This window comes from Trematomus bernacchii, unplaced genomic scaffold, assembly GCF_902827165.1.
Source record: "Trematomus bernacchii unplaced genomic scaffold, fTreBer1.1, whole genome shotgun sequence".
Classification (NCBI taxonomy): Eukaryota; Metazoa; Chordata; class Actinopteri; order Perciformes; family Nototheniidae; genus Trematomus; species Trematomus bernacchii.
Window position 1 is genome coordinate 19,969,620 of NW_022987973.1, and position 25,698 is coordinate 19,995,317.

At 40.8% G+C, this 25,698-nt stretch overlaps 2 protein-coding genes across 4 annotated transcripts in view; both read right to left on the minus strand.

The window, feature by feature from the left end:
• Positions 1-290: 290 nt before the first annotated feature.
• On the minus strand, positions 291-19,644 carry slc6a5 (solute carrier family 6 member 5). Of its 2 annotated transcripts, none has more exons than XM_034116965.1 (15): positions 19,564-19,644; positions 17,648-17,795; positions 16,977-17,108; positions 16,674-16,847; positions 15,093-15,243; positions 14,205-14,337; positions 12,948-13,082; positions 12,749-12,852; positions 11,808-11,932; positions 11,541-11,653; positions 6,500-6,631; positions 6,005-6,104; positions 4,390-4,490; positions 2,586-2,753; positions 291-1,528 (listed from the first exon to the last, which is right to left on the minus strand). In XM_034116965.1, the coding sequence occupies exons 1-15, from the start codon at positions 19,639-19,641 to the stop codon at positions 1,373-1,375; spliced, it is 1,950 nt and encodes a 649-aa protein (XP_033972856.1). In that variant the 5' UTR covers positions 19,642-19,644; the 3' UTR covers positions 291-1,372. The 2 variants fall into 2 exon arrangements, with proteins under 2 accessions (XP_033972856.1, XP_033972857.1); XM_034116966.1 differs by having other exon boundaries at positions 17,648-17,786; positions 19,564-19,641.
• A 5,180-nt stretch (positions 19,645-24,824) lies between these two features.
• The window catches only part of prmt3 (protein arginine methyltransferase 3), a 61,577-nt gene continuing 60,703 nt past the window's right edge, over positions 24,825-25,698 (minus strand). For both annotated transcript variants that reach the window (XM_034116968.1, XM_034116967.1), the window contains exon 16: positions 24,825-25,050. In XM_034116968.1, the coding sequence (XP_033972859.1) occupies positions 24,941-25,050 (110 nt within the window). In that variant the 3' untranslated portion in view covers positions 24,825-24,940. The remainder of the gene's footprint in view (positions 25,051-25,698) is intronic.

Consider the following 25,698-nt stretch of genomic DNA (forward strand, 5'->3'; position numbering starts at 1 on the left):
TAACAACTTTGAGCACGCGACAACACACGCGCTTACTACTCGTTTTAAAGAGTGTAGACTTTGTACAAGATAATACACAGCTAGCAAGAGAAACATGGGGTTTTCAGAGAGACATGAACACAAACACACACACATTCACTCTCAATCTCTTTCTTGCTAGCTCTCTCCTCTGCTGGAGGCTATACATATAATATATATATATATATATATATATATAATGATATATTTGATTTACTCTACTGATGTGATGCACATTGTTAAGATGGTTTGACTTGACAGGTTCACAACACATACAGAGATTAATACACTGTCTAAAATATAAGCACAGAGTGACTATAAGGTCAGGTTTTAGTGTGTTAAATTGGTTAAATGGCCACGTTACTAAAGGAAGGAGAGACTACTCTAGTGATGTCCTACATTGGGAATGTGTTCTTTACATTTTAGAATAATACAATAAAGGAGACCAGGAGTATAACTTAGTAAATAGACCAAGGGAGAGGGTATCACAAATAGTCACTTGGATTCAGAGAGAAAAATAGACCCAAGCTTCTGCCATACTGCAGAGTCATCCAGGCCGAAGTGTATCTACTGAAAGTGGTTATCAGGATGCATTCGCTACTCTACTGCGAAGAGGAGGCACACATTGCACATCGTGTAATCTATTTTTAACAAAGCAAGAGCGAGTGAGCAGGAGCTGCTGTGAATATACATATATACTGCTGGATAGGAACAAAATGTGAAACCAGAGCAATTTTCTTTTTCTTCTTTTTTCCAGAGGCTGATATTATTTGTAATGCTGTTGGAAATGTGTACACGAATGGAACAAAACACAGATCCCCGCCGAGCTCATTGAACCGCTGCTTCTCTGTCACACAATTTTATTTTTGTTTTCCTGTGTCTGCTCGCACCAAGTGATTCATTATCACACGCACACACAAACGCACGTACACACACGACTCCATAGGGGGCAGCTATGGTGAGTCTAATATTGCAAGTGCAGTCTGAGCCGTGTCATTTTTATGACACAATTTTCTCTTGGAATAAAGATCCCTGGGAAGGGTTCTGAAGTAATCAGTGGTCATGTGTGGGGGGCAATGATAGCCCATTAACCGAGTACGAAGCCGCAGAGGAGGAGTAGACCCCACCTGGGCAGCCACTCCTCCATGAAAGAAGAGAGGAGGGGGTGGAGAGGAAGGAGGGAAGGGAGAGGGGGACTGTCTGCAGATCCACCAAACAGGGAGGATGACAGGACACATGAGGGTGAAGCACAAACAGGAGAAAGGGAGAGAAGGGAGAGGAAGGGGTGTTTCCAGGTGGCCCCTGCAGGGGTTGGAGGTTGTTGGTGCAATTATGTCAGGGTAACTGCTACTGGTTACTGGTAGGTGCCGAGCTGGAAGTCCTTGGGGGGAAGTTTGAGGCCCAGAGAGTTGGTTCCCAGGGGGTCGGTCATGTTTTTGTAGCGTTCTCCACGGTGCTTCAACAGGAAGGGACCCCAGTCGGGCTGAGGGGAGCAGACCAGCTTCAGGCGCTGCGGGGGGGGGAGAGACACAACACAGGTGGGTTTGTACGAGGTACTTATCCACGGTCAGTTCATTAACCTCAGTTTGGAGAAACACACAGGAGTATCAGCACTGAAGATAACTAATGTTCTGCTTTAGACAGGGTCAGCATCAAAACCTAATTAAGCCACATAGAGTTGAGAACTCTTGAAAACATTTCAACTATTTTTTGTTTTTTTGTGTGTTTTGGTCTAAAGGTCATCATCAGCCTGTAGAGAATAACAAAGATGGCCTCCAGTTCTGTAACTAGTCTGTTTCTATATATTTTTCTCACTGGTATTGCTAATTCGGGCAAAGCATGCAGGTTATGTTGCAACCTAGAAAATCAATATCTGTTTACTGTAAGTGTATATCATATTTCGAATGTCTCCAATGCTTTACCTTGCCGTGAGACAGACCTTTCTACCATTATCAAAGAGCTGCATGTGGTTCAAGGGCCGCGGGTTGCCTAAACCTGCTCTAGGTTATGTCAATAGCGGTGGGTGGGAGACAGAGTTGTTTTCTTAAACAATAGCTTGGTTGTTAAAGGTCCTGATATACGGACTGATTTGAGTTCTTTTTTCTAATACAACATTTAAAACCTAAAATTAAACAAGTGCAGAGAAAGTTATAGGTCTAGTCCTTTTGCTTGTAAAACATAATGGAAACATGAGGTTTCTGTCCTAATGCATAAGTAAAAACGTTGATGATTAAGCTTTCAATATAGTCACAGACAGAAAACAGATTCAAATGTAAAGCTGGAGGATGCTCTGTGATCAGGGCGGCTGTCAGAGCCACACAGGGAACAAAGACGTTTGGAGAGAAGGCCACGCTAGTCATCATTCATTAATCTGAGTATTTAATTAGGACCTGCCGGACTCCAAGAAAAATGGCCAAATGAATAGTCAGTTAGCTACTGCCTCTCCCTGCTAATGAGCGAAGGATGAGACTATTGATTTCTCCAACAGTGTGTGTTTGTGATTGTGTGGGACCAGAACATATACGTGACGTGATCATGTCTTGTTACGGCTTTTTCTCACTAAATACCTCTCTAAAGCTGCCGGGTGCGAGGTACATCTTAACGCAGAACATGATGGGGATCCAGATGACGGAGCTGCAGACCATGAGCCAGCCCATAACCATGGACCAGGTGGGGTAGGTGTAGTCCTCGTACGTCATCCCCTTCCACTGGTACAGACTCAATCCCAGGATGCCCTGCACAGAATATGGAAAATGGAGATTTAAAAAGGATGTCTTCTAGGTTACCTTTAAGAATCTCTTCAGCTGCTGCAACACTGACGCAGCTGATTGGCCACAGGTAAAAGGCTTAGATTGTAATGGTCAGCTTCATAGTTATAGATATTGGGAATGGGTTTGTTGTTTATTAGCGTGTGGATGTTTCTGTTTAATACATGAACTCTTTGTAATTCTGGTGTTGTCCCATTTTAGATTGTAAATCATTTCTGTTTCTGTGTGTTGGCCCCTATTCTAAAGCTTCAGATAGCTTATCAGGGTGTCCCATTTCACATACCTCCAATAATTCCCTTTTTTAAGGGAATTTAATAAAAAAATGTTTTATGTTGAATAAAATAAAAATAAAATGAAAAATAAAGTTGTGTTGGCAGATATTCACAGAACAAGACTCACGTTATTTAATTGTATTCATCACTTAAGAGAGAATGCTGATTTCTTTGTGATGAGGTGCAACTTCAGATAATTGTTAAAATAATATTTGTAGCTTTATTTACATCTGTGCAATGTAAATAAAGTATTTTAAAGGAAATCAAATAAAAATCTATAGTTTTTGGAGAACTCTAGAAAACATTTCCAGGCATTTCAACTGCTTTCGCACCTCCGACACAGAATAACCAAGATGGCCTCCAGTTCTGTAACAAGCCTGTTTCTATATCTTTTTCTCAATTTAAAGACTATTTTTACTAACTCGGGCAAAGCATGCAGATTATGTTGCAACCTTCAAAACAAAAAAAGACTTTGCACTGGAGACACAGTGACATGGCACCACAGTTCAATAAAAACAAAGGCAGAAAACCCCACTGTTCTTCACAAAGTCCTATCCCTGCAAACTCCACACTCATGGGTAAGAATATAAACAACTATTACACTTAAAATACAAATGTTTAGACTTCTGTAGCATGATGTAGTCTGAAGATGTATTTCCAATTACTAGATTAAACTCAGGATGCAGAGCTAAAGCTAAAGCAGACCTTCCTTTTACTATATTTACAAACAATTGGACAGGGTGGGACAAAGTGTACCTTCTATTGACTACATTTTGGAACCTGAAAGATTAGAATAGGAGGACGCAATTGAAAACAAACAGAAATAAACCCAGGGCCGACAGAAATACATTAGCTTGGTGTAGTGCATCAATGAGCTTCCCGAGGAAATCAGATCTCCCTGCAGCAGCAGCGAGAGGACCAGCCGGCCTCGCTGCTGCTCCATTCGTCATCGTCACTTCTGATTCAGAGCTACAATGGTTTCCACTACAATTACTAACACGGCTTCTGGCCAGGGTCCAACACTGAACTCTGTGCATCAGATTCTGCTACCACAAAGAAGTGGCCGTTTCCCAGAAAATGTGTTGTCTGGAGATAAATGTATGTGTGTGTTTGCAGCAGCTGGGTTATTAACAATCTGGCAGTAACTATTTTGTAAAACAACTTGAGACTTGGTGACGTGACAGGAATAGGAAAAAATAAATACATTTCTGTTGCTTTCCAATTGCAAATCAATAAACTTGAAAGGCAGCAGTGAAAACATTTTACTCCGCACATGTTCTGTGTGTGTGTGTGCGAGAGAAAGAGAATAAGATGAGTAAAAACAAACACACCGTCAGAATGGTTGGAGTCACAAAACCCCAGCAGATTCTCCAGAATCGGTTTGGCTGGAAACCAATCATCATTTCAATGTCCTCACAAAATCTCTGCAGACCTGCACAGACAGAAAGAGAAGAGAAGTGAAATGAAATAAAAGAACAGAAACATGGGAGAAAGACAGAAAGAGGAGACACAGAGACTGGCCTGGGTTTAATAAGGTCCCTTAAAAAAAGGCCTTGTAAAATGTGTGACTGTGTGTGTGTGAGAAAGAGAGAGGAAAGAGAGAGCATTATAGTTTCTGTGGTCCTTCAGAAAAGGAGCGTGGGAGCAGATGGCTCATTCCTGCGGCTTTATTGACGGATAACAGTGAGTGACATGAAGAGGCAGAGTCACACAATCATTTCAATATGTCACCTGGACTGATGCTCTGACAAACTGGAGTTTTCTCCACCTGGGGAACAGCCTGCTCCTGTACACCTGAGCCCTGTGTGTGTGACTTAGACATCACAACAGAGACCCCTAGTGGTCACAGGTGGAATGACACTGGAGGAAATCAACTGACCGGTGAGAAAGGGAAGTGAGGAGTGCTGTCCTACTCGACTTCAAGATGATCTTATAGACATAGACACCACATCTTTTAAACTTTTTGAAAGTTTAAAACATATTTAAATATTAGCCAGGGTAGGCTATGGCATTCCCTTTTCATTGAATTACCTAACATGTTCATAAGAAAACTAGTTAAGAATGCGACTAGAGAACTTCATTTTTAACGTTTAATAATAGATTTTAAAGTTCCTTTTCATGTTGATAAGGTTTTGAATAAAACATGGGATTTTGTACAGCAGAGATTTTTCAATTTGGGTTTGGGTCGAAAGACTTCTCTATTTCTTCTGTATTAGGTTACTTGTGAATACAAACGTCTCTGAAACAGCATCTGAATCCTCCTGGGGCACTACAACTCTTGCCTAAAAGCTAGGCTGATTAAATGATTATATGTTTAGAATATCTTTGAAGGGTCACTTTGATTGTTTATGTCAAAGACAGCTTTCTAGACATACGAAGTCTGTGAAAACAGTAATGCTTCGGTGGCTCTGGAGGAGCTTTGTCAAGTCTGAGAAAACACCTCAAGTGGCACCACTCGCACTTCACAACAGAGTTTGAAAGACATGGACATTGAGGGTCTTACAAAAGATGTTATCAGGCTGCAAATGAAAAGTGTAGCATTCAGGGTTTGGTGAATGACTTCTTATATAAATGAAGAATTCCTCTTAAAACCAGAAAAGTTTCCTGCAGCTGTGTTCAGGGATGTTTGGATATTTGATGATAAAAGCGTCTAACAAGTGACATGTAATGTTGATAGATTTTTTAATGTAAGACCTGCAAACAAAAGGGAGGATGGAGCTGAGATTGGTCAAGATATGTAGACAAAACTAACCAGTTTTTCATTGATATAAAATGAATACCCAAGGAATATAATCTAATGAGCACATTCGTTCTCCTCAAAGAACAACATAGTCAGTATGTTATGTTTCACACTGTAGGATATAACAATAACATTACAGCCTCCAGTGGCCTCTAGCCATTCATTCTTGCACGTGAAAGAGATCAAACAGGATCAGCTGTACTCACCATAGAGGTAGGAAATCCCCAACAGCTCGCAGATCGCAATGATGACCAAAGAGTAGGAGGCTGCGTACGTGTCCACCAACTGCAGCATGAACATCCCATTCTGTCACAAACACACAAAAACTAAATGTTACAGCAGTTCGAGGTATCATCCTTCAAGGACACCCCTCCTCCTTCACTGTTTGTCAACCTCTGACTTCTCAATGGAGATAGCTGTCACAGCGACTTGCACCGGATGAAAATAAATGACATGTATAAATCCTACTTTGGGCTGGATGTTGCCTTCTGAGGCTGTCTGAGGGGATTTTAATAAGACTCAGCCTCTCTTGTTCCAATCAGCGAGCCTGTCCTCTGAAGGCCCCCGACTTCACTTTACATGCAGAGATCTGTCGGCTTATTCAAAGAAAGAGTCCAAGGACATGTGGAGATAATGCTCAAATGTCCCTGTGGGGCCTTGAAGCATCAGTGTGTGCATGGATTTGTGTTTTAGTGCCGTACCTCTGTAATCATGGGGAACCCGCAGACGAAGAAGATGGCACAGAAGATCAAAGTAAAGAGAGGTTTGTTTTTCCTCAAGTATTTGGGGAACTCGTCCGACACCGAGGTTACGATGGTCTCTATGGTGGCGAACTGGGATGGAGATAATGGAGAGGAAGAAACAGAGAGAGTTCAATCACATGCAAGATGAAAGATTTTTCATTCAGACTCAAATTTGATTAGCCTATAATAGAACAAATTGAATTAAATTATGTTAAATGATCATGAAGTTCGAAATGCTAACTCTGAAAAACACATCACCACATATCCTGACTACAGAATTACTGAAATTGTCTAATCAGCCCAGTTTTGCAGCAGCATTTCAACTAAAAAGCCTCCAGTCAGCACGTTTTCCTCTTTTGTATCAGAGCAGTTGATGATGCTGGAATTCAGTATTCAGAGCCGTTCGTCTCCAATTCATCCTATAAACCCATTTCAGTCAGACAACTCACGTGTTTCTTTAACATGTTTATTAGACCCCATTTACACGGGAGCGCAAACGCAAACGGACCGAATTCGTTATCAAAAAAGTATTCCGTTCACACGCATTCGGCTCATTTAACGTGTCCGTTCACACGAGACCACTGGAGACGCTGTAGTACATATGCCGGGCCTGTAAGTGGCGCTGTACTTCTGCCACAAAATACACCAAAAGCAGCGAAGAAGACCCCCGAGCATGGTTGCCCTTCTGTTTATGCCCCGCGGTGGATTTAGCAACATGTAGTTCATGTAATTCTCCATGTCCACTTGTTGCTGATGGTTGTGGTAGAGGAGCTGTAGATTCTACACTAACATCTGTAGCATGGTCAGTAGCTACTGACAGTAGCTACTGACCATGCTACAGCAGTGAGCAGCAGAGGTGGGTAGAGGCGGGGCTATGGCTTCATCGTTATCAGGAAATGATCGTATAGGGCGTACACACGGAGCCGTTTGACCCCCCAGAGCGTTCCGTTTGCAGATCTATCCACCTTGGGACCCGTTATCGTTTGCGGGGTCCGTTTCCGCGGTTCCGTTACAGCCTCGTGTGAACACCGCCTTAGAAGCAGCATATAGTTGAGTTTGGCGTCTAGGCTCGGGCCTCATCACTCCACAGATATACATAGCACGATGAGTGATGATTAAATAACTAACCCCGCGAGCCTACACGTGTAAGCTGGGGTGGAAGCTGGGGTGGTGGTGGGGCAGGCAAGCAGCAGCGACGTGGAAGTAGCTGCAGCAATAGCAGCAGCAAGCAATGCATAGAGAGATATCTGGCAGGTTAAATAGAGCGGCATATTAAGGAGTCTCTGTTTGGTTGGTTGTAGAGTGGCAAGGGGCGTTATGTATGAATGCAGCATAAGTGCTCGGGTTGACTGCCTGAACTAGCTCGCAGGCTTCGCCCCATTTTTGCCGTAATTCCATTTATTACCAAAACAAATAAAGAACATTATCCTAATCCTGAGGAGGAGCATGTGCCATTAGCAAATGCAACATGATGTTAAAATGGGCTCAGAACCCAGAGGACAGCAGCAGATGAATATGCAAACAGGCAAATTGAGAGAGTTGGTATAGTTTGTGTGTGTATACTCTGTAGAAACCCATTGGAGCTGAGCTATCTGCCTTCTCTCCGTTCGTCTAGTTCCTACTGAACTCCCAAAACTAATTCCCCGTCAACATCCCAAGCCTATTACCGCCGAGCTTCTTTCTACAACAAAGCCACCAGCCCTCTCTTCGGACCTGCCGCTGCCAAGGCAAAGTAACATCATCATTTACTGTTAATGTAGACTTGTGTCTTAATGCACCGTTGTGCCCCCCGCTCCTCTGCTCGGCTCAGAAGCATCACACTGCATGTAGAAGAGTTGGTGTTTTTCACTGGAACTGTTTGTATCCAGAGGTGCTCTGGACTTTTTTTTAAACATGCCAGGGACTTAAGGTTTTTTTTATTGAAGTCACATCAGGAATTAATAAGTGCAGTAACTGACACAATTAAAGTTCTGTAACTTTGAAGAGTGGTGTGCATTGGTAGTACAGAAAAGGAAGCACTTTGAAAGTGTGTTATTACGAATTTAAGCCAACAAAACAAGCTTGAAACACAATTGTGACAGCTATAAATTGATAATGGCTGAATGTTCAAAGCTAGCGGACACAACAAAACAACATTTTACTTATGTTGAATTTTTTTGTGTATAATTTAAAGGCACATTATAATTACATTTATAATACATTTTACATCTTTAATAATAATGTTTAATTTTGTTTAAATACTTTAGTGGCACACTCAAGGCCTCCAGCCTCGTAGATGACAAAAACTGGTTAATGCAGTTTTAAAGGTCCCATGTCATGGCCATTTCCACTGATCATAATTCCATTGTTGAGGTATGCTAAAATAGATTTATATTGTGCAATTTTCCAAACTCACATTGGTTTCTCATACAGCATCTCTGTAAACTACTTGTATTCACTGAATTTCACTCTCTGCCTTTAACGGCTCGTTGTAGCTCCCAACGCTCCAGCCCCCACCCTCCCTGTGAGCACAGTGTGCTCTGATTGGTCGGGACGTTGTGAATCGCGCTGAGCTCCGTGGAGGTGTTGTTTCCTTGTTTAGGATACATAGCGAAACACAGCCAAACACAGCCAAACTCATCCTGAGCACACACAAACTCACAGCCGAAGTAAAAACAATAAGTGTGGCTTGATATTGAGTAAGAAAAAGGTTGATAAACGCTGTGAGAATGGGTCTGCAGAGAGAATTTCGCCACGATCCCAACTGTCTGTTATCAGCCTGCAGCCAGGGAGGAGAAATCAGCTGAGCTGCCTGCTCCCTGCACACAGATGTGTGTGTGTGAGGAAGTCCGTGGATTGGTCAATTTGGACCAATCAGCGGGGGCTTAACGTAACGGCTCCGCGGACGTAACGTAACGGCTCCACAGATTGGTCCATTTCGTTCCGGGTACGGCTTGACATCATGCCGTCCCTGGAACGAAATGGAAGAATCAAATGGACAATGACGTATCTCCAACGAGGCGTTTTGGGGAGGTATTTTCTGTGTTAGAGTTTTACTCGCTACAGGGTGTACTTTGAGGGTTTTGACTCTGCACACCGTTTACATGCATAAAAACCTTCATAACACACAAGGGGACGGGTAATAACCGGAAAAGCATGACATGGGAGCTTTAAGTTTTCTACTTATACTTGATTATCTCCGCACTTTTTTGTGATGGTTTAATCTAGAGAATGTCAGACAATAGTTTGGAAAAATAACTTTATTTATGAACTTTAATTGTACCCAAACATAGATTTACTTCAGGGTTGTTGTTGCAAAACTTTAAGGTCAACTTCATTTCACTCACTCCAATCATGCAGCCCCCCCTCAGCTCAAGAACCCGGAGAGCTGGAGCTCTTCAGCTGAAATCAGCCACAGTGGGTGGTGTGTGTGGGTAATTATGATAATTAGGTCAATGTCTGCAGAGTTTATACCGAGCTGCATGCTGCTAACGAAGTTGAGTGTTTACTTTGAGACTCTCCTTGCCAAAATAAAGGTTGCTGATGTTATCAAACTTAGAAATCTTCACCAAGAGACTGGTGCTGTTTCAGCCACTTCTAAAACATTGTGTTCTCACAAACAAACAATGACTACTCTCATTCCCGTACTCTGATCCAAGATTGTTATTCCCCTTAAACAAAAAGCTCTGCCCTTGGAGCTCGGAAATATAAATAATTTATATAATCATATGAATCTTTGTAATTTTAATTTGCAGCTACAGACCCACAGAGAATAAGCACTGCAGCTCCAATTATCTTTTTAGACTCTGTTGGAACATTATTTTGGTTTAACTGCACATTTACTGTTGGGTTCAGCCTCAGCTCTGCCCTATCACCCTTACTTCCCACAGCAGCAGGCTGTTGTTGTTAAATGTTTTTCCAAAACAATCCCCTATAAATAACACAACAACAACAACAAACATAATTTAGCAGGAAAGTGCATGAATGTTGCATTTACAATCCTCAGGAACTCCACTCCAATCGCAGGATAGTGCTGCTCCATTTCTGCTGGATTTGAAAATGTTGGTTGTTGAAGGTTTTACTAAATTTGACAAGCTGTGGAGTCTTTTTGGCCCCCAAGTGGCCAATACATGTCACCATTTTAAGGTCCAGGTTTGTTTTGCTGTCTTGTACCAGATTCCAAAGAGAGAAGTGACCTCACTTTCACCACTGTGTGCCCACTACAGAGGGATGTCTGGCAGCTCTTTAGCCTATAGCTTAGAACAAAGACTGAAAGCTAAAGATACTTGCTAACATCCATCAAAAGCAAAAATAAAAATCCAAAGCAAAAGCTATTTCTCGACGTCAACCACTGAACAACGTGATTTCAGTGTATGCAGCAACAGTCCTGTCCCTAAAATGAGTTTCCAAGCTAGCTAAACATAGCTGAATGCTCTTCACACAATTGGTGGCTAGCTTAGCTGCTAACAAGACACAACATCTAATAACAAAACTTTTGAGGTTTTATTAACAGAGCTAGTATAACAGTTTCTGACGAATCACATTTTAATTATTTTCACATCTTAATCTGGCTAACATGACAGGTGTATTTTGAATTGGGTTGTTGAATTGTTATTTGTTATGACCTGACTAAGGTGGTCCTGACAAGCGAACCAACTTAAAAAATATATATATTTTAATAAGCATAGTATAATTGTCAATTTAATCAAATAAAGAAGTCATTATAATGTAAATGACAATGAAACTAGTAGCAAGTGTGAGGGGTTAGGGGATGGTGTGTATAAAGGTATGTGTTGGAAGGTGTATGAAGACCAAAAGTAACTAATTAACTATAATTAAATCTAATATAACGATAACTTACTATCAGCTTTTATTGCCTAAAATTCTGATTGTGTCGAAATAGCTGGCACTTTTAGAGTACCATAAAGTAATCTTACTCATTATTATAAGGACATATAGGGCACACACTCACAGACACACACAGACACACACACACACAGACAGACAGAGCAGTGGTTACCATGGTATCCAGGCCAAGAGTCAGGAGCATGAGGAAGAAAATGATCGCCCAGAAAGGAGACAGTGGAAGTCTGGTCAGAGCCTCTGGATACACCACGAACGCTATGCCTGGACCTGACACACACAAACAGAGCAAACACACACAGAGACACACACACACACAGAGACACACATAAATGAAGATGACCCACACCATCTCCACAGCAGGTAAAGTTTTCAAGTGTGTTTGAGTGAACAGCTCCGGCCTGCTGCTGCCGGGGTAACTTACCTTCATCCGCCACCTCCTCTATCGGCACTTTCAACTCATGTGCCATGAAACCAATGACCGAGAAGATGACAAAGCCAGCAAATATACTGGTCGCACTGTTTGTACATGTCACAATAATAGTATCCCTGCAGGGGAAAAGAGGGAAAGGGAGAAACACATGGTTAATATCTGCTTTAGTGATTTAAATAATGCAGCAATATGTTAAACATGCAACATAAAACCAATTTGATATGATGGTAAAGCTCTATCATTTGAAACAGGACATGACTGTTGTGTAAAGCAGAAAAGAGAAACAATGGCGCCATCTGGTGGTAGGAGTTAATACTGCAAATCTAAGTGTTACAGAAAGTGTACACACAGGGGGGTGTAGTGCATTATGCATTATATTGTAAAATAAATAATAACCATGTAATGTTATGCAATGGGCATGTGTGTAAAATATGTTATTAGATAGGTGTATTGAAGGTATTTGTGTAGCAAAACATTCATGATGTAATTTGAATTGAAAGAGAACATTGTAATATATGCCAAATAAATTAGTTATGGATATTTCTTAGACTTATGAAAACAACTCAACAACAAGCCATTCTGAAGTCTAACATTCATTACGTTTTGTTTATTTGGAAAAAAAATTCTATAAATGACAAAGTACAATTCTCTTTAAATGTGTTGGTTTTGTAGATGTGTCCTATACATGTTACCGTTATATGTTTCAAATTGAGTGGGAGTGAAATGAATAAAACACAACAATAGTTCACAGATTTGAAAGACAGAGAGGGATGCTTTAGAAGAGAGGAAATGAAATAAACACTGAACTGCAGGCTGCAAAGAGTCACATTCATTGTTGACATTTCTACCAGACATAAAGAAACAGTGTCAGTGTCTACAGTGACAGTTTGAATGTGTCTGCCAGAAGCATGGTTTACCTTTTGTGTGTTTACCTGTAGCAGTTATTGTGGAACTTATTGTAGGAAGAGAGAGTGATGAGGCCTCCCCAAGCAGCCGACAGAGAGAAGAAGATCTGAGTGGCTGCGTCTTTCCACACCTGACAGAGGAGGAGAGGAAGGGCTGCAGGTGAAGAGCAGGAAAAGGACGGAGAACAACACAACATGGGTGAATTAAGCGTCATGCGTCAGGTACCTTTGCAGACCACAGTTTCTCCCACTTTGGAGTTATGAAGTAGAGGATGCCGTTGAAGGCACCAGGGAGGGTCACTCCTCTGATGAGCAGGATGACCAGCACCACGTAGGGGAAGGTGGCTGTGAAATACACCACCTGAGGAGACAAGATGAGGCGAAGTGAGAGAGGGAAGTAAAACGGGACAGAAAAACGCTTTTTTTCTCTCCTGTGTCAAGTTACAATATTTTCAGTGGGGAAGAGAACATTTGGGCAGTTTGTAGGTATGTCAATCAACTGTTCCAAACACAAGGTGGATGTAATGTTGGGGATCCAATAATGTAGACTAGAGTGTAACTTTTGGTGTTCGGACATCATTTAATATTAATTAACTCTAAGAAAACCAGCAACCAAACAAAAACAACATTATTCAGTCTTCCAGGTTTGATTTTCGCACGCAGAAATGATGATAAATACAAATCATATGTGAGGTTACACACACTGCACCTTAAAATAAAAACTGTCCAGATGTTTTGTCTATTATGTAACATGACAATCTGTTGGCTCTAGACCGTTTCAAGCCAGCTGGTGTCTCTAAAGGTTTGACAGTGTGTGTGTGTTGCATCTATGTCCAGCAGAGGGCAACACTATACAATAATTCAACTTCAATAATCTCTCAATGGGTGCCATACTGTGCTAGATTCTTGTCCAACAAGGGAGGGAAATAGAGCCACCAAAAAACAGCTGGTTTTAACTTCTTTGTTTATATAAGTATACATATTCTTATTCGATTTTTTTAATTATTATTATTATGAAATGGAGCAATTGTTACAGAAAGATATTTCCCCTGGAATAAGTATTAGGATTCGGATACGAATGGATCAAATGAGACTTTGATGATACTTTACAAGATATTTGATCGTTTGTAAATATATTTGTAAATATATTTTTTATCTTCTAAGTTGTATATTTATTTTAAGGCCTTATTAGTTCAACCTGATGAGAAATCAAAATCAATTTCCTCCAGATGTATTAAATATAAAAGATCGCATTTAATTAATCTGCTTATTTTAATATGTTAAAAGCTTGGTCTAAAATCTAACAGCACTTGGTGACATTAAGGGCTCTTCACTTGAGTTCTTCCCTTGCTCACCATTATGCAACATCTCATCACTAGGGGGCACTTTCAATCACACTTTTTCTCCTCAGCAGCTAAATAAAGTAGCAAACAGCAGAACAGATCAGAGGACTATTTTGAGGAGAATTGTTGTTTTGTGTTACCTTTCCTGACGATTTGATTCCTTTGGCTAGAGAGGCGTAGACGATTAACCAGGCGAGCATCAGACAGCCTGCCAGAGGCCAGCGGATATCTCCTGGAAACTCAATTCCTTTGGAGATGTGCAACACGTTGTACCTGCAGGCGGGATTCAAACAGCAAAACTCAGCCTGATAACACACCTCAGTCATAAACTCAAACAAAATGCAATAATACACAATTCAAATATGTATTAGCAAATAACTAACTTCCTTTTTAAATGTTCAAGTCATATATGTATTGTTCCACAAATCTTTCAAATATGTTCTTTAACTGTTTCCAACAGAAATCAAAGTTATTTGAGAAATTGTATAATTATTTGACTTCATTGTTTGTAGAAGTTTCCCCTTATTCTGTCTCGTTTCACACATTCATTAAATGCAACGGAAAAAAAGGTTTGTTTGTTTTTTGTATATGTTTTTGAGTTGTAGATTTACAACTTTTGATTTATAACTGGAAATTGTTGTAATACTTTTATTTAAAAGATTACTATTATTATTTTTGCAGAACATTTTCAGGTGAAACCGGTGTAAAACCTTTTTCTTTGTGTTAAATGCATTCCTTAACATGTCCTTGTTTAGACACAAACATGTTAACACATTGTTCTGTGAAACTCCTTTAAAAGCGTATAGGCAAACTTAAAGGAGTTAAACATTACTCTCTTATCATGATCAAGCTTGGTGTTTTTTTAAAGACTCTAGCAAGTCGAGCACATTCAAGACAAACATATCTGATTGATCTTTCATCTGTGGAAAATAATAAGAAAATAAAAACTTTAAACTAAAACACAGCAGTCATTTATGTTACTATGAGTTCTCAATGCTACTTTTATTGGCTGTTTATGCCAGACTCACTTGAAGTACTCCTCGCTGGGGCTGACGTAGGTGTGGTTGCCGTCCACCGTCATGTTCAGCAGTTTGCTCAGGTTTCCCATAGTGTTTGCGGACAGACAGAAAGAGGAGTTCTTGATGGAGGTGAAGTTTCTGTCCCGCAGGATGCACGAGTCTGTTCCAATCAGAAACCAATACACGTAAACTGGGAGAGACTGGCAGAGTGCTGCAGTGGGACAGAGCTCACTGTCCCTCAGGCTCACCCACTGAGGTTAAGTGGGAGCGGACACTTGGATCTGAGTGGGGGGCTGACAGGAGACAGCAGTGTGGATCCTCAGTGAGAGGACTAGTTAGATGTTTTGTTATTTTTGTTATATCTAGCCAGATGTGAAAATAAAAATGATTACACTGAACTATCTATAATCAATGCCTCATGTATGATACTCCATGTAATGTAAGACAAGAAAATTGCTTTTAATTTGACTGCAAAATATTGTCATGCAGACAAAGTGTGATGACAAAAAAGCTTTTTATCCTATTTTTCTTACACTTGTTTAAGTCATTGTAATGCAGTAATTTTCTTCCTAAGATAAAAAATGGCTAAAACACTGCATATAATATGTTACAAAACAATGGCTCAAGCACTCATGCGCATAAAAAGAGTGTTTTTCCTGTTACTAGGAAAGAACAAATATATCAAACCACTGAACCTAATGCAACAGCACTGCAGAACATGCACAAAAGAATCAACCTCAATAAACGTCTGTTTGACCAAAACATTTGGAAAAAGCACAGTCAAAATGGTATGTGTATTGTTTTGCATGCCTATTGTATCAGATTGTAAAGATGTAATTGAGTCCACTGCACTACATGTACACGTATGATTTGAACGTATTCATTGCCTAAATTACAGGTTTTATATAACCTTCAATAACCATAGTGGTTGACTGATTTTATCACTGCTAATATTTCTCCTTTATCTATAATTTCCATTCTTATTGAGGTCCAGAGGCTAGTGTTACAGGCCTGCAGTTCACGCAGCAGCCAGCAGGGGCCAGTCTCGGGCACACCGCAGCACTGCAGCAGCCTGTACAGTAAATGTGTCAACCAAGCAGTTTTTTTGCTGAATTCACACAATCGCTAAAGGCGAATATTAAACAAAATTAACGGAATTTCGATATTTATTCGAACCACGTCAACATAAAATACCTCCAAGGCCCTGCCCACACATTTTCTGCAGAGAAACCACCATTTCATAAACAGTTTCATTTAAAATTAACCAAAGCCATAACATATCTGACATTATCACACAAAAGAAGAATCACAACTATTTAAAATGTTTGTTTCTAAGTTGAAAATGTCACATTGAGGCCTGGCCTTACATATAGTTTGCCTGTATCATACAAAATGTATGGATTTTAAGTATTTTGGGGAGTGAAAACACCGCAGAGATCACAGGTCAGGATTCATTATACTGCAGGACACCTCAGAGGGAGTCGTGACGCATTGCGCATTGTGGAGAGAGAGAGGTACTTTTGGTGTGTGTGCGTGTGCGTGCGTGCGTGTGTGTCTGTGTGTGCGTGTGTGCGTGTGTGTGTGTCTTACCTAGCAGCAGCATGTCTTTGTCCTTACATTCCGCCGTGTTCCACTCATTCCTACAGTTAGCCCATGGCAGTGAGCCCTTCAACGAAGCGAACAGGTAGTACAGTGTCCAGCACATAATAATATTATAGTATATGGCTATCAAGACAGATATTATCAACATGGCAATCCCGCAACCTAAAATAAATAAATGAGACGAAATATATAAATTACTCTTGAGAAAAAGTAGATGAACTCTTGTTTATAACAACAAATTAGTTTTTTATTTTTGAATTTGCTCTTGGTTGGTTAGTTGTTGCAGTGTACCTTGCAGAGCTGGGATGCATTTCCACACTGACACGGGCCCCTGGCTGGCAAACTGGCCCAGGGCCACCTCCATCAAAAAGATGGGGACGCCGGCAATGCCCAACATTGTCAGGTAGGGGATCAAAAAAGCTCCTGCAAGGAAAGGAAGCAGCAGGATGTACAGAGCGCAGTTTACAAGACAGAAAAGCCGGAAAACTAACACTAAACTGTTATTAAAATTGAATGTAAGTAAAGGATCTCATCAGCTGTTATTCAAACCACACACAGTTTGTGCCATTACATTGATTGATAAATTAAAAAAACATAAATGATCTATAAACGATTTCAAGCAGAGCTGAACAAGTAATTGATTGTTATATCAAATGTAGTGGATAGTAATTGATAATAATGGTATTTATAATATCATGAACTGTGTCTTCGTTCACAGCAGTCTTATACAAATTAGTAAGACTTATTTAAATGCATTTTTCTTAACATTATCTTTATTTCTTTAATTGTTTTCGTTGTTCTCATTCAAATAGTTGCTATCCAAAATCTCTCCTGTATTTTCCGGCTGGTCTAAGGGCTACCAAAGAAACATCTCAAAAGGAGCAATAGAGATACATTAAAACCCTGATTTCTAATGGGAAATAACTCAAATTGTTCGACCAGATGTTTCGTTTGTGTCTTACCTCCACCATTTTGGAAGGCAAGATAAGGAAACCGCCACACGTTCCCCAGACCCACAGCATAGCCCACCATAGACAGAATAAAATCCAGTTTATTGGTCCAGTTTCCTCTGGCCTTATTTTCATCTCCCTCTTCGTCCTCCTCGTCAGCCTAAGAGGGAAAAACATTCAATTATTCTCCAAAATAAAACCCACACTAGTCTCCAAGTTAAACCATAACTGTATATTAATACCATAAATAAAGACCTGGGCCTGAAAGATGGAATTGTATAATGAAAATATATGGACGTTAGTTCTTTTAAGTCAAAAACCACCAACAAAATGCACATCTCTTTTTAAAGAACAAATAGGCTACAATTTTATTTAACTATCATAAAGAAACCTTGAAATATTATCCCCATTTAAAAATACAAACGAATCATAGAATACAAATATTTTAGAGTTCAGCTTGGTAAATTTGATCTGAATTTCCCTATAAAGGTTTATCTTATCTTATGATTTCCTCACTAAAATTCAATTTGTTCCATTATGTTGATTTCATTAACAGAGGCAGTGGACAATCAGATATCAGCACCAACTTTCCAATGACAAACCTTTATAAAACTCGTCTTTAACTGCACTTATGGGCCCAATATTGCAACCAAACCGCTTGAAAGCACCTCCTAAATCTAAGATTATAATATTAAAAAAGCTGCTAAGGGTCCACAAATATAAAGCAAATGGGCTACAAAAAATTCATAAATACAATTGTACGGCAGGATATGAGCAGAATACAAGAAACTGCATGAATATTCAGATAATAAACAACACCATGCATGGGAATGTGTGTATTTGTGTGTGTGTACGTGTAAGTGTGCGTGGAGTGGGGGGTGTCCTCCACGGGACTGAAACAATCCGCAGTCTCATGTAATACAGTGCTGTCTATCAGCCGGATAACACCTGGGCTTTTGGGCCATACCAAGTGTGTCTGCTGGGAGCGGGGAACACCGAAAAATACCACGAGAGTATAATTGAATTCCATTTATCGTGCTACCATTGTTACTGTCTGAAGAAAAATCAAGCAGAACAAATCATTGGAAATCGCTCTGTACGAAAAACAAATAGTCTCGTTAAGGACTAATGTTCCATCTGCACTGATGCTGATCAGATCATCCATCACACTGATTCATAAATAAGACGCCGTTTTGTTCCCGGATATTTAGCTGACATAAGCAGGTTTGAAAGTTTTGATCAGATTGGTGCAGAGGGATCCGGACTTGACGCTGCGCAGAGCAGGGACCCCAAAGAGCTCAGAATCCCCCCCAAAGAGCTACAGTCCTTTACATGCAATAATCCAGCGTTTACACATGCTCCATTCAAAGCCCCTATAAACCAGCAGCATGCACCTCTGCCATGTGGCTTTGTGGAAGTGTTAATACAGCCTGGATTACAACATGGAAAAATACTTTCTACTATAGCATTTGTAAAAAGCATTTGTTTTATATTCCAAAAATTAACGATCTATATAGCCTACCCCTATCTTAATGAGTGCTTAATTGTTAGGCTATGATCTGATCGCCATGACAAAAGGGGTCTCATAATGTTTTAGTAACCGGGGGTTACACATCCACTGCTTCATTCATTCACCACTTTTTAAGCACATATGTGGCACATCTGTGACACATCTGAGACAAAACCATAAACCAGCCTGCACATTTTTAAGGGACATTCATATCATCTCAGCATTACACACTCCGGATATTTCACTCCACCACACATCAGCAGCCCTGCTCTACAAAAGCTCTGCATGGCGGTGGGAGCTCCCAGGCGTGTGCACCTCTCCCGTTGGAAACAGCTGGTTAGATCCACTCAGAGACACACGGAAACATCCACACCGCTCTCAGACCAGCCGCTCTCCGTTAAGGAAACGCTTCATTTACCTGACTTACCCCCGCCACGGTGCCGGGCTGAACAGACGTGTTCCCATCTGTTCCCAGGATGATGGTGGTTTGGCTCATAGCCGTCCAGTTGCCCGCGGTGTTGTTCTGCTCTGCTGCCCGCAGTGGGTCGCCGTACAGGGCGGCCCCCTCTCGGGCCGAACCTGCGGATTCTTTCCTGAAGGCCGAGTTCACGACCACGGATCCAGGGGCCGCCGGAGCGGTGTTTTTAAACGTCCCATACGCTTTATTGCTGTCCAGTTCTCCCGGTTTATTTTCCGTGGAAGAAAAAGTGTTGCCCTCGTTGCAGGGAGCAGGCGGCTGAGGCGCCGGGTGGTGGTGAGGGGAAGCCGGCGGGCAGGCGGCCGTGTTGTCCGGTTTGCTTGCTGTAAGTCCCGCAGCTCCGTCGGGCTGCTGCGCTGGGATGTAGCCGGTGGGAGCGCTGGCCGGCTGTTTGGCCATTTCTCTCTGGTCAGAGAAATCCTGGAACATGGGAGTGACAGATCAGCAAAACAAAAGGCAGAAAAACGACCGAAAGCATGAAGCTGTGGGGAAGCTGCTGTCCAGCTGTGCTTTGGACCTAACAATACTCAATTCTCTTTCTGCAACATTTTTCTGCAGCATGTTCTGGCTGCTCTATAGTTTCAGCTCACAGTCTACCCGGTGTGTTGGTTTGTGTGGTGTGTGTGTGTGTGTGTGTGTGTGTGTGTGTGTGTGTGTGTGTGTGTGTGTGTGTGTGTGTGTGTGTGTGTGTGTATATATATATATATATATATATATATATATGTGTGTTGGTGGGAGGGGGTTTGCTCGGCTTCTCCAGTTCTCGCTTTCTGCAAGATTCTTTAATTTTACGCCCCATTTCCCCCTCATGTCATTCAGCCACACACATCCACTGATTTTATGGGCAATAGACAAGCTGCTGCGGGTCTCTTGGTATAGCTCCACTCTCCCCGGCAGGCATGCAAGATCACCGGCGTTACAGCAGTGAGCGGACCCGAGGCGGGGAATTACAAATGACTCCCTGAAATGCTGCTTTGAGGGATAGCAACCAGAAAATCTTCAGTTTTGAAAAAGAAAAAAAATCGACTTTGTCATTGATTAATGCTCAGAAGTGATTTCAATTAGTGAGAAAACAAAGAACTGCAACTGGTTATAATCGCTTATATTTAAAAAGAAAACAAGTGCAATCAAAAATAGAAAAGTGGTATGATAAACAAACATACACAGTTTTCTCGTGTCAGAACTTTAAAAAAGCCACACAATGGGCCTCTACAAGTTAGAAAAAACGGAATAGTAGTGACAGAAAGAGAGAAAAAAGTTTTTAAATGTGGAGCCGCAGCTGAAAATCAGCACCATGGAGAGCGTCGGAACAGCAACGTGCCAAACTGCATTGAAAAAGTGTCAATTAACATGAACAAATCCCAGAACAAGTTCATTAAACAGATAAAACAGCAGATAAAAGTCAAAAAAGTGTTTTCGAACACTTACCATATTTGGGTGTCTGCTGGCAGGCTGAGGTCAGCTGTAACAGAGGACTGGAAGCGGACTGCCTGTACCCGCGCAAAGCAGCGAGTGCAAAAGCTCTTCTATAGCTCCGTGGGAAAGAGTGGAGTTTGCGTCAGTGCAGAGCAAGGTGCCCTTCGCGTGACATTTTCTTGATAATAGGAGTTTGATAAATCATTGGCCTTGATTCGGATTTTTAAAGGAGCCAATACGACGAGGGGCGCGTGAGTGCGTGCGTGAATTGTGTGCGTTCTTGTTACGCACGGGCACGGCATACGTGAGCGCTGGACGGACTCTTTCCAAAGCTGATTAATACACTTGTCTCTGGGGATGTGTTACACACACACAGGGACGCATCCCACGCGAGCACACACACTCGTTTGGGATAAAGATTTCCAGGTTTAGGATTTTATTGGAGAGGATCTAATGCAGCAGAGAGCACGTGTCTAAATAATACTGTGCTGAGTCTTGATTCTCTGGTACAGTTACCATTACAGTATAGCCACTAGGCTACTGAAAGGACCATTTGCAGTGCACAAGATTCTTGATTTTATAGAAAAACGTTGTTATATCCCGCCATAAACATTTAGGCCCGACAATGCAGAAGCTACACAATGTAATAAATGGGGGCATTAGTTGTAGAGGTTTATAATAGTTGGACAGTTAGATAGACGAGGATGGTATTCGTACACATATTATCATACATAGACATGCATTAACATACACGGTCTAACACTATGGGCTATAAATGGTCTGAACTATAAATAGTTTTTCCACTTGGCAGGTTTTACGCACTCGAGGTTCTATACGTTCCTTCGTGCGTCAGCAATAGCAGCATTGATCAAGTTAAAAAAAAAAGTGGGCGAGGTCTTTATAAAGCTACTCATTTGTTAAAGTCTTACGCAAGAAGGAGGCCTCTTTTTTTCTTAAATCACGTGTGTCAGGAGGAACCAGAGCCAACCATAGAGCTTGGACTGTAAGCAGTGACAGCAGAGGAAAAAAAGTGCCATGGAGATTCTAAAACGCTGCATTGCGCATACCATCCTCCAAGCCTGCCTTTAAACGCCCAATGTGTATGCAAGTCCTGTGTGTGGGAATGTATAGGCCTTTCAACAAAAAAAAGGCACAAACGTACTCGTTTGTATCATCAATTAAGGAAAAGTTGTATAAGTGTTCATTATAAACAGTTCAGGCCTCCTTGCAAAACAAAATAATAAATTAAAAAAACACACAGAGCCAACACAAGGGAGGGAAACTTGTTTCGTGTTTAAATATGACACTTTATTGCAACAAATTATTTGTGCTGAATAAAGCAGAAATATCTCCGGCCCTGTGATTGGCAGTCCAATTATAAACGTGTTAACGAAAAAAACTAGGTAGTTGCTTAGCAACCACGATGTTTAGTTAGCTGATTTTACAAGCGATATGCCCAGGCGAAAAATGGGATAGGCATAACATGTAATAAAAATAAAAATAATAATGATAAAAACCCAACAATTAATATCTAGCCATTATCCTATTTTTCTTTTTCTTAATGAATTAGTTTGAATAATTATGCAACTTTTACCAAGATAAGGCTGGATAATGCTTAACATTAAAGAACAATGCTATCATGTAATCAAATAGTTTCAACTGAACCCCAAAGGCCTGTTGATACACTGTTAGATAAAAACTTAGAAAAATATCTCATTAAAATAAAGAAGCGAATCTGCTGAGTGTTTTTAACCTTTTTTTTCACGACACCTGAGCAGGTTGGAGGCAGTGTCCCGGCTGTGATTACTGCGGTTACACAGGGACACTCCGGCCGTTCGCTCACTGTGCACGCGGCGCTGCCTCCCTTGTAAATCTCCGGCCGGCCCAGATAAGAGCTGCAGCGGTGTGTTGGCCGCCGCCTTCACTTTAATTACATTGTCAACACAGAATAATTGTAATTGATTTCTGCTCGTCTTCCAGAGTCCGCTGTACACGGACTACTGCACACACACACCACATACACACACGGCTATAGGCCTACTCTACATTTGATTCCCTTGTGGATTTCAAATAACTGACAGAACTTGGGATGCTTTGTACACATCAGCAGAACAAAGAGCACGTATATCTCAAATACGTTTCCTTGTCTAACGTGAGGAGTCCCTAAAATACGTTCGTCTTGTTTTTCTCACAAACCTTTTTTCAATAGTTTATTTGTGAAGAGACCAAGTGCTGATCGAGGAGCTGAACTAACCTCCACGCGAGGGGTTTCTCGGTGTCTCCTCGTGCTCGTTAATTAAATGAGCTCGTGTAATTAATTGATCCCTCCCACTGTCGCCTGACTGATAAGAAGTCGCATCCATCTAAATCGCCTGGGAAGCAGTGATTCAGAGGAGGAGGTCACCCAGGGGCCCGTGGCACCCATCATCATCATCATCATCATCATCAGTCTTGGACCTGCATTTGTGTTAGGGAATTTCCGTAACAGCGTTAGAAAAACCGTGCTGTAATTGTACTAATAATGACAGTTATACACGCGGTCTGATTTGTTCATGCAGCTGCTTTTTTTTTTAAACAGACTCGGTTTTTTTGTGACAGTCTCATTCAAGGTAGTAGGGCAATTTCAATTATAGTCGGCCACTATTAGTAATACTCTAAATACATGTTGATTGTGTAAAAACAACGTTTCTGAGTCGGTTTTTAATAACTTTAACCAAAGTTAAACTAAATAATGCACATATTTTTACTTTTTATATGATAACAAATATGAATCTTCCTTATTAAAAAGCTGTGAGGCAACATTTGATAGTACACTAGACATTAACAGACAACATTTTAAAGTAGTAATTCCACCATGTCTAAGGTAATTAATAGCTGACTATAAGGTGATTAAGAACATCTGCATGCTAAAAAGACAGCTGATTATAATTGTATTTCTTCAAGAACCACATATTCAACAGTTACAGCCTCTACTTTTTTCATCCAAAGAATAGCCTGTATGCTCCATTTCATGTCAGTGTGCAGACCAGACTGTATTCAAATAATGGCAGAGGACACAGAAGCAGTGAACATACATCTCAAGAGATGACTGTCAGCAGGCAGCCAGCCGCAGTCTGTCCCTCTTCCTCTTCCTCTTCCTCTTCTTCCTCCTCCTCCTCACAGACCACTACACTATCCAATAGTCCAGGATTGATCATCTCAGGCAAAGAAGAAAAGGAACACATATTTAATTGTAAGCAGAGCTTGCTCAATGAAGTATGTAAAGAGGCTTCAGTCAGCCTTTTTAAAGCTGAAATTCATTTTGCATTGTCCCAGTAAACTCACGGAAGATGGATGATGCCTCCGGTGAGATATCATGCAGCTCAAAGTAGGACAATAAGGAGGAGAATGTGGAGGGAAATTAGGAGAAATACTTGGCAAAAGGACAAAATGTCTTGACGAAGAGCTGGCGGACAGTTCGTCTCGATGCTTTTCCTTTAGTTAGACATTTTGATGAGACAGGAGTGTATAGGTGCACAATAAGAGTCATTTCAACCGTTAAGTCTGTGTGGATTTGGTTATTTTCAAGTCACAAGACGTTTAAGTTTAAAACTGGGCCAAATTTAAAAGTTGAGCATTTTTGGACATTAGGTGATGGTTGTTTCAACAGTGTGTATATGACTGCATTTCAAGGTGCATCACATTTAAATTGAGTTAATGCCACTTAAAACAATGATTACATTTAACAATTTCAAAACCTTCCTTAAATGATGTACCAATGAGTCAAATAACAAACTCACAAGGAATCTCGAATGTCATGTTTTTTTTAATTACAAGACACAAGATCAATTCTGAATACATGAATGTTCAGTTACAAATGTGGGTTATATTTACTGTATGTTGTATCATGCGATAGCTGACATTATTGCAGGCTATAAATCAGCTTCCTGTCTCGGAGGTCAAATGTTACGAACAGCGAGCGCGGGTCCTTCTTGTTTTTACGCACAGTGATCTTTCCCTGGAGTTCCTCTCCTGAAAAAAAGAAGAGATAAATACTAATCAGTGTAGTTCGTTCAAATTGGATACAGAAAAAACCTTCACTGGAGTGTCCCTCCTCCTTTAAGTGTGAGTCGCAGAAGGCCGCTGTTGAAGGGTTAAGTTGGAAAGATCTGGGACACAGTCGGCCATCCCTCCTGTGTGCAAATCTAAAATATGAAAAAAAAGCAGGACTTTGATTTGAGTTTCACGCTTTGAAGTTTCTCAGGACACTTGGTGGCAAATAAGATTGAAGTTGACTGTAAGACAGAGGGAAGAGTTGGTTTTGACCTCAAAGTTGATTTTGAAATGTCTTCCAATCAGGTGGCATTTATAATAATGGGGGGGAAGCCCAATAGCAGAAGACACATTCATTTAAATTGACAGTAGGAACAAAAAGATACTGTACTTGGACCATATATAGACACTGTAGCTGTTGCCATTTCCATATACTGATTGTATATACTCCACATGGTTCACAGGGAAGAACACTAAAATATACAAACACCTTCTTCTGGATGTCTGTATAAATAATGGCCCTAAGCATGTTGATTCCTACCGAAATGATTACGTCACAAATATTACGTTTTTTTTTTGTAAATGGTACGTTTAAGTCTTCAAATTGCTGGGTATTAGGTTTTTAGC

Excerpts from the sequence above, each read along its gene's own strand:
- slc6a5 (XM_034116965.1), bottom strand. The coding sequence starts at position 19,641 with ATGAGCCAAACCACCATCATCCTGGGAACAGATGGGAACACGTCTGTT. Across the intron at positions 17,109-17,647 it reads TGCCTTCCAAAATGGTGGAG|GAGCTTTTTTGATCCCCTAC; the intron begins GTAAGACACAAA and ends CTTTCCTTGCAG. Across the intron at positions 12,853-12,947 it reads AGAAACTGTGGTCTGCAAAG|GTGTGGAAAGACGCAGCCAC; the intron begins GTACCTGACGCA and ends CTCCTCTGTCAG.